At 41.4% G+C, this 9,579-nt stretch overlaps 1 protein-coding gene across 2 annotated transcripts; it reads left to right on the top strand.

Annotated features, from left to right (window-relative positions):
* Positions 1-2,368: 2,368 nt before the first annotated feature.
* Positions 2,369-7,746, top strand: fscn2a (fascin actin-bundling protein 2a, retinal). 2 transcript variants are annotated; one of them, XM_034594157.1, is made up of 5 exons: positions 2,369-3,428; positions 6,171-6,327; positions 6,423-6,544; positions 6,667-6,834; positions 6,947-7,746. In XM_034594157.1, the coding sequence occupies exons 1-5, from the start codon at positions 2,606-2,608 to the stop codon at positions 7,150-7,152; spliced, it is 1,476 nt and encodes a 491-aa protein (XP_034450048.1). In that variant the 5' UTR covers positions 2,369-2,605; the 3' UTR covers positions 7,153-7,746. The 2 variants fall into 2 exon arrangements, with proteins under 2 accessions (XP_034450048.1, XP_034450047.1); XM_034594156.1 differs by having other exon boundaries at positions 6,667-6,840.
* Positions 7,747-9,579: the final 1,833 nt, after the last annotated feature.

The following is a 9,579-nucleotide window of genomic DNA, read 5'->3' as shown; positions in this document are numbered from 1 at the left end:
AGATAGATAGATAGATAGATAAAATTGATCTAGGGACATCCTAACTCTTGTGATTTACAAATTAATAAGTACGTTGATGTATTACATTTACTGATGTCAATGCCTCATACACCTGTAATTGTAAACCGCTAATATGCACTTATACATGGCAATGCTGCCATCTAATGAGCACAGGGTGAAAGTACATGAAAAATAATTTACAGTATAGTATATTTGTAAAAGATGGATTGGGGTTATGTGCGTGTGTAAAGGTTTTTATTCACATTTGTATATTTTGTTTTGTTAGTTCGGGTTGTTAAAGATAATTAATTTCTGATTACCTTATTGAATGAAAATACTTTAAAGGAGTTTTGGAAAATTAAAAAAACAAAGATGAATTAGTCAGAATACAGTGGGACTGAGGAGGCTAACCTTGAGTTTTTCTCAAAAAGATTGAGTTTGTATGACTCATCGTCTGACCTTGTCAGAAATCAGATGTGTATATAGTTGTTCCAAAAAGCCGCTCTCAAAGGCAGAGTGAAGAACTAATCATCATCAAGAGGGACAAGAGGCAACATCATCTCTCTTCAGAGATTTCATTGTGTTGCACTTCACTATTCACAGGGAAAGTGACAAAAATAAACAAAAGAGAACTAGAAAGCAACAAGTCCATTAACCTGAATGACCAGAAAGCAGAGAAAAATACTTTTGGTATGACGCACATTCATTTCCTGATTGGTTCTTATCGGTCACAAGGCTCCAACTAAATGCAAAGCATTGCCAACCTTTACTTTCAGTGAGAGTCCCAGCTCATAGTCAGTCCAAGATAAGAAATCCCTGGTCTCTGCCATTGCTGTTTCCCGTTCATAGTATTTTCTGCGATTACAGAACCTACAGCAAATTGACAAACCGCTTCCAATTATCACCAACAAGCACATGACCAACTATGAATGTAAATGTTAATGTGAAATGATATGGAGTTAAATCTGGAAGGAGTTGTATTGTATTCTTATTAACACGCAGGTTTAAAGGGAAAGCTAGTGTGGATGTATTCTGTGTGACAGTAATGTAACCTTTGACAGACTAACCATTTTAACCCTTTAATTTGTTGTGTTTTTAATTAGATTTTACTAATCTTTATATTTAGATTAACATTTGAGCATTAACCATGTGGTAGGGTTCAATATGCCAATCACTCTTAACTGTCAAGTCCAATAGATTAGACGTGCCTGCTAATTATTATTATTAAACTATTAGAGTATTAAACTAAAGTAAAGACCCAAAGGATTTTTGCTTTGTGCTGTAGCTTGAATCACACACTTTTGTGTTTTTGTATTTACAGTGCAGATGTCTCTTTGGCATTGTCCTCAACGTCCCCCGGGAACTTGAGGGAAAGAGGGTGGTAATGCTCTTACAAAGGTTGATCTTGGCGTGCACTGTGACAAAGGTCACGGGGCAAGAAGTTGCGACCTCTATTGTCAATTGACTGACAGAAAAAGAGGAGGATTAGAAAGAATAAGGTTGTGCGTCAACCAAGGTGTAAGTGGAGGAAAGGCAAATGGGCAATGCTTGTACATTCAAATGTGACCTATTCAAATTCGTCCAAGCTAAACTCACAGAGATCACAAATTCAAATGTCTCTGATGACTTAAACCGAACATAATGTTGCTACATAGCTCGTCTGAACCTGCATGTGGAAAACTGGGATTATAACTTTACTAAAGAAACCTTTGTACTGCTTTTGGATTTAAGACTATTCTTCTAAATCAGTCGCCCATGCATTTTGGCCATGGTCTGAAGCAATGTAAAAAATAAAATGCTCTTTGTGAAAACATTTTAAATCTTAACATCAAATCTTTAACAAGCGGAAAACTTATTCATGGACAGGAACTGTAATTCAAATTGTGCTTGTATTTATGCCCATGAAAAATACAATCAATCTTAGACAAAATCTCCTGGAAAGGGGACTCGCACGAGAAGGAGAGGCAGCAGGAACAACAAAAGCACCTTTACTCTCTGGACATTTTCCAATTAGGTTGTGGCTCGCCAGCAGATCAGAGCTAAGATAATCCGAGGGCTGGATGTAGCGTGGCTACGAGTGTACGGACCTAAATATGAGAGTGAACCAATGGGGAGTCAGGTTGACAAATGAGTGTGTCAGTGTGAATTACAGGGAAGGAAGACAACATGGAGGAGAAAAGAAAGAGGTGAGAATATGAGGAGGAAATATGGAAGAGATAGAGAAGGAGCCTGCGTTGAGAGTGTGCCGGGGAAGGAGTGGGAGGAAGGGAGGTTTGTGGTTGGTGCACTGGTGTGTGACGTCAGCGGCTTGTTGGATTGAGGTGCTGTGTCCTGCTGATTTTAATCCTAACTCATTAAGGAACAGGGAGCAAGTGCCCGTGCAAGTCCTCTGGGGAGAGAGAGAGAAAGTGACGAGGGAAGGAACACTTCACAACTCATCTAGAGAGATAAGTGGAGCTAATTTACGGCTTGAGAGGCGGAATAAGGGAGAAATCAAGCATTTTATTCTTGCTTTTCTTTCTCATGCCCGCTTTTCCTCATCACCCTTTCCCTTGTTTGTCTTAAGTCTCTTTGCTTTCGATCTTGACGTGCGGCCTGTTCAAGCATGCCCACAAACGGAATTAACAGGGCCCTGAAGCTGCAGTTTGGCCTCATTAACTATGACAACCGCTACCTGACCGCTGAGGCCTTTGGCTTCAAGGTGAATGCCTCGGGCACCAGCATGAAGAAGAAACAGATCTGGACCTTGGAGCAGGACGAACAAGATAGCCAAGTGGTGTTCCTCCGCAGCCACCTGGGACGTTACCTGGCCTCTGACAAAGACGGAAAGATCTTGTGTGGGGCGGAGAAGCCTGACCCCGACTGCCGTTTCCTTATCGTGCCCCAATCGGATGGTCGATGGGCATTGCAATCGGAGCCTTACCTGCGTTACTTTGGAGGCTCGGCTGACTACCTGTCCTGCTTTGCCCAAGTCGTTGGAGAACAAGAGCTGTGGGCCGTCCACTTGGCTTTACACCCACAGGCCAGTCTGCTCAGTGTGGCACGTAAGCGCTATGCCCATCTGTCTTCCTCAGATGGAGAGATCTCCGTGGACAGCAACATTCCCTGGGGAGTGGACTCCCTCGTCACCTTGGTATACCTGGACGGCAAGTACAGCTTGAAGACCTGTGACAGCCGTTTCCTCAGGAATGATGGCAAACTGGTGAAGGAGAACAACAATAATACCAGCTTCACCCTGGAGCTAAAATCTGGCAAGTTGGCCTTTAAGGACTGTGATGGGAAATACCTGACCCCAATGGGTCCGACAGGGACGCTGCGCTCAGGTCGATGCTCCAAGCCTGGAAAAGATGAGCTGTTTGATCTTGAGGAGAGTCATCCACAAGTAGTTTTCCAAGCCGCCAATAAAAGATTTGTCTCGGTCAAGCAAGGTAATCAGCTTGTAGTGCAGTCTTGAGAAAAAAAACACATTCATGCAATTACAGTACTTCCTTATCTAATGCTAAAAGTGGAGAGTTTGATATTTACAAAAAATTGAGGGCTCTATCCAGTACAGCAGTAAAAGTATAGTGGCGTGATAACAATGTTTACTGTAAATAATCTAAATGGTCTTTTAAAAGAAATGAATGTATTCAAAGTTAAGCAAGGCCGAGGTTTCTAAAGAGAAGCAAAGGGGCATGAAAAGAATATGGCTAAACATAATTGACACAGCAATTTCAATCAGTGTACCATTGTGTTAGCATGTACTGTAGGACTCCATTTTTAGATCTTTTAGGAAGGCAAAAACACTACAGTTATGAAATACTCTTCACCAACCTTGGGTCACTCTGTGGGTGATGTTGGTTTCAGATCAGTGGTCCTGTCCTTTCATTGGTCTTCTACCTTATTTTAGCATCCTGTTCCCTGAGTGTCTCTGTTTAATCTCTACAAGAGTTTTGCGAACTTTTAAGAAAACGGACACATTTTGTAGATTTAATTATTGATGCTGACTAAGAATCGAGTCTGACTCTCTGTAAAATAGCACAACAGTGTACTTGGAATGCTCTTTGTACCTTCTTGAGAGGAGCAGTGCCACTGTGGGTGTGAAGTAAATTAAAATATCACACTGTGTATAAAAATGAGGGATTCAAATTAACTTGAGTTGCCCTGAATTAATTTGATCTTCACAGTTATATTACAGTGACTTAATGAGCAAATCAGGAACATTTAGGAGCTAATGAGAGAGGGCCCTGTCTTTCTTGTTTACTGTACATGCTGGAGTGGTTGACAGTCATGCTGTGGAGGTAACTGTAGTAATGGGCTTTGTCATTTCCACCATGTGTCCGTTGAAGATTAAGCAGAGTGCAAATGACTCCAGGGCGGCTCTGTGCCCCATGGGTGTCAATTACCACCAATGGAATGTAAAGCGTTGCAGCGTCTCACTCTTTAGAGTATTGTATCAGGCGAAATGCTCCAAATTATGAGAAATTATATTCGACCGGTGTGGAGGTGAGGTGGAAGCAAAAAATAGCAGCAGCCAGACATATCAGTTACAAGGTCTCTTCAGAGCCCTGCAGCATGTGATCTGCTCTGTCTTTTATTAAAACTATTCAAGTAAACAATGTGGGGAGGAGAGGGGAGTAAACATGGTTCTGTTACAGGTTGTTAAAGCTTTAAAAACACCATTAAATCGACTAACAGCATTAACGACAAACAAGAAAACTATAGCTTTAGACTGCAGTCATCATTATGTTTAAGCATTTATAGAACTCTGCTTTAAAAAATGGTTGCTGTCGGGGCAGTATTTCAACAATGTGGCACTTCATCCTCATAATATGGGGCAAAGAATCACATTTTTGACTGCGGCGTTTGGCCTTGTGGCAGTTTCACATTTTTTAAGGAACAAGGCACTGAAAGCTGCTTAGTGGGCCCTGCGGTGCAGATTTGCATTTCACCACTCAGGGAATTACAGCAAGCGAATGAACAGGGAGGGTGGAGGGGTGACTGTGGGGGATTAGGGTTGTAACAGGCTTAAGAGAAAGGTTGAAGGATATTTCTGTGGCATCTAATTTGAACTGCAGCAGACACCGCTACACGTTTTGTGTGTCTGTGTATTCTCCACCACCTGACACACCCCACCAGACAGAGTTAATACATGTGGATTAGGTACATAACACTAGGTTGGCTGCAAGTGAGGCACTCAAGTCAAACGGTGCTCTAACTGATTTAATTGAAAAGGCAGAATATTAAGCAAAATTTGGAGGTAGTTCTGTGTTGGCTTTAGCTTTGGTTGTTTGTGTAATGGGACGTTAGCACATTGCACATTGAGATGCCCCTGCATTACCGAAGATCATTTGCTCAGCTCAACAGGAATGCTGAAGCAACATCACTTCCAGGTGATGACATCGATGAGTGGGCAACACTTTTATCATTTATGATGCTAGAACCCTTGAATGCTATTAGCAACCAGGTATATTCTGGAAATAGGTCGGAATCATAGAATATACTTTATATATAGCTCATTGATGTGTCTCCACTTTATCTCACTATCCAGAAATTATCCCAGAAACAAACGCTGCCATCTTGCACATAACCCGAATCTGCACATTAGGGAACAGGGGATGGGGTCCTGTCGATATGTGTTCGACCAATCGCGAGAGAATCATGATATAGTTTAGTCCATGCCCCATCCTTTAACATGGAGGAGGCAGGCTTAATGACTAACAGTGCAGCCAGTCAGTCATGCTTTAGCTTCACTTTTGGAGAGCAGTCATGTTGTCCATCTTTATATATAGTCTACATCTACAGAATAAAACAATGCTGAATACGTAATGGGTGTTTTCTCTAGATAAAATAATATGACGATATGAAATTCATTGCTGTGACATTTCATTCATCTGCCCAATAAAATGCTTTATGTGACCTAATAACATCCGCTGCCCACATGGGGACACACAAGTCTTGAATGAGTCAGTTGTCGGTAGAACACTGCTTTAGGAGGAGGAGGAGGCATGGATGTAATTATATGAATTATCATTCTGCCCACAAGTCTCATATTGTAATAACTGAGGGAGGAAATAACATTTGGTGATTCAGGTGGTTTAATGGCATTAAAGAGGATGCAATGTTGTAATCCACAATTTCCTCTGAACAAAAGCTCAACTGTCAAGATATCCCTTTTCCCTTATCACCAGGAGTGAGTGTTTCAGCCAATCAGGATGTGGAGACAGACATGGAGACCTTCCAGATGGAGATTGATAAGGAGAGCAAAAAGGCGATGTTCAGGACCAATGGTGGATCCTACTGGACCCTTGTGTCTCACGGAGAGATCCAGTCCACTGCCAAAGAAGTGTAAGATGCGCTTGTAGCTGTGAGAACAGAGATTTCTTCAATGTTTCCACACACCGCTTACCTGATCCTCTCCACCTGTCTTTTTTCCCCCCCAGAGAGATCAACACAATGTTTGACATCGAGTGGCGAGGACAGAGGGTGGCACTCAAAGCAAGAAATGGAAAGTATGTGTATACAAAGAAGAATGGGCAGCTCTCAGCGGTCAGCGATACAGTGGGTAAGAGCTTTGAAGCAAGTTGCTGGACATCAAGTGCTGTGTGTGTTTGAAACTGCTGCCACGTGTTCAGCTCTGATGCCCCAAATGCACAAGAGTTCAGCCGTATTTATCCTTCTCTGCAGGTGACGATGAATTGTTCCTGATGAAGCTCATCAACCGCCCCATGCTGATCCTCCATGGAGAGAATGGCTTTGTGTGTCACCACAAGAGCTCCAACACTCTGGATGCCAATCGATCCGTCTACGACATATTCTCATTGATCTTCAACGATGGCGCCTACAACATAAAAAGTCAGTGTGCGTGCACAACATACTCAATTTCAACAATGCATATAGCTGTATCCTGTTTTAGATAATGGTGATTGAACAAATTGAAATATAAGTCACTGATATCCTTCTGCAGGTGTGAGTGGAAAGTTCTGGTACGTCTCTAGCAGTGGCCTAGTGTGCTCCGATGGAGAAAAGCCAGAGGACTTTTTCCTTGAGTTCCTGGAACACGGACGTGTCGCCATCAAGGGCTCCAATGGCAAGTACCTTCGTGGAGACCAGGGAGGCACACTTATGGGTGATGGTACATGTGTCGATGCATCTTCTCTCTGGGAATACTGATCCCTTCAACAAAGGTCCTCAAAGAGGGCAGAAGATGTGGTTGCAGAACCCGCTTCTCTCAGCTCATTGAGGCGAACTGACGGGGTACCATTTTCCTGCCTGTTTTTATACTAGCTCCCATGCCGGGTCTGTTTTTGTTTGTTTTTTTAATTGGGAAGAAGTGAATGCTAGAGAGGTATGTGTGTGGTTTTTTTCTTGTAAATGTTCAACGGTCAATGCCAACATCAAAGAACACACAGTGTGTGAAAATGTGTAATTTCACAAATAATGAAATTAGAAAGTCACTGTCCAAATGCTTCCAGACACGTATTTTTTTTTTCTTTTTTCAATTTAGTTGCAGTGACAAACACATATCAGCCACACTGGTCAGTCAATAAAGAGAAGTTTAACAGTTGTGTTGCTCCATAAGTTGTTGTATCTTTCTCTGTTTAGCCTTCACAGAAAACATTAAAAATATCTTCTAAAGGTCAAAATCTATGCAGGTTGTTCTGTCTATCAAAACCAAAACAAATGTAACACACATCAGTCCTGACGACATCAGTCTTGACGACATTCACAAATATCCAAAATCAATCATGGGTAATGATCTATCAGTGTGGCTTCATCTTAGTTCAGAAAAACAGTGTGTGGACACAAAATTACCTTCGATTGTATAAGGTAGACACGCATCAATAACTGTGAGTGACTGTTTCCAGGGACATTTTCATTTATCTTAACATAAATTTAATATAATATAAAGCAAATAAAGTGGATAGGAACAAATAGACTACTGTATCAGGCAACTCTGCAATGCTGATGACTTAAACACACAAATACTATTTGTTAATATAGATAGTTATTAAATACAGGAATACAGATACATGTCATGATCATGAACAAATATCAGTAGAGATGTCATATATCCATGTCAGGGACAAGCAAGAAACCAAAAGGGGAGCACATTGAAAGTATCTGATGGACGATACATCATTTTTAATGTACCAGGTGGGAACTCAGGAAGTGCTTTGCTGGTGTTCTGCCTGGGGGCCTTAAACCATACTGCACTCTGTATCCCTTTTTACCCTGTACTTATGTTCAGAGTGGGGTGGTATAATTACTTACTGGAATACATATGAGTGGAATGCAACAACTCATTAGACCATTGAAACAGAGGAATCCTGAAATGTTTGCTTACCCACACTCGAGCTGAAACGATGACATTTATTTATTTTGTGTTATGTCACTTCTTGTTTTCTAGAGAATAGTTCAATCATTTAATCGTCGTCATCTAACATCCATTTCAATACTGGACTACAAATTCAAGAGGATGATTCAAAGGAGGATTTATCGCAAGGCTGAATTACAATTATCTAGGTGTGCCGAAATATCTTGACACGTGAGTCTCAATTTAATCAGTAAGTGTGATAGCAACCCTTTCCCTACACCGGAAGACCTTGTCTCAACACTTTTTTAATCACTGGAGAAATGTGCGGTTAAGAAAATCACCTGCAAATGTGTTTTTGCTTCAGTCGGGAAAAGTTTTGAAATGATTTGCAGATAATAACAACATTCTGTAACGCTAAACCATTCCCTTACTCATACTTGGAAGTTCAAGTAAATATGCAACAGTTGAATCACTGATGACACATGTTGTGGCTTTTTGTTAACATAACAACGATAACAATAAATCATTTGCTCTGTCTCTTAATAAGCCTTATATATATCTTGCTTTTAGGAATGAAAAGTGTTAGAATCCACGCTTTGACGGGGGCAGCCATCTTCGCGAGATGCCATTGCCACGGCCTGTCAATAGATAATGTTGGATGTGATGCATCGCTCAAGGACAGCAGTCAACACTGCTTCACCTTAGGTCTTCAGCACTTAACCATTATGTGATCGGCAGCCTCTAGCTGACTCTTTGTCAGTGCAGGCCCAATCTCTTACAATACTCACTCAAATGATTTCATACTCCTGACACCAATCGAATCGCTAAGGGCACGAGATTCCCTTTACATGCTGAAAAGAGCCGTGGTTGGAGACATCATGTTTTTCGGGTCGCTTGTCCTTTTCACGTAACTGTGATATCTCAAGAACACCTTCAGGGAATTTCTTCAAATTTGGCAGAGATGCCCACGTGGAGTGGAGGAGGAACTGGATTTCGTGGTGAACGGTCACTGTCACTGTGACCTCACAAAACATGACCTAATATGCTAAATGTGACACAGATGTCTAATAGTCTAAATTTATAAAATTATGACATTTTATACAAAACAGGTCAACGGTCAACTTGACAGTGACATCACAATGTTCTGCTAAAACACTTTTTTGTCCATTATTCAGTGACATAGCTCAGTAGAAGAAGGGGAGATTTGGGCCATACTTCACTTTTGGTCAGATACAGAATTGGTAACACTTCAGAATCTTTGGTGCCCACCTTGAATCTGTGGT

The sequence above is a fragment of the Hippoglossus hippoglossus genome, chromosome 8, assembly GCF_009819705.1.
Source record: "Hippoglossus hippoglossus isolate fHipHip1 chromosome 8, fHipHip1.pri, whole genome shotgun sequence".
NCBI classification, from domain to species: domain Eukaryota; kingdom Metazoa; phylum Chordata; class Actinopteri; order Pleuronectiformes; family Pleuronectidae; genus Hippoglossus; species Hippoglossus hippoglossus.
This window is presented reverse-complemented; position numbering and strand designations above follow the sequence as displayed.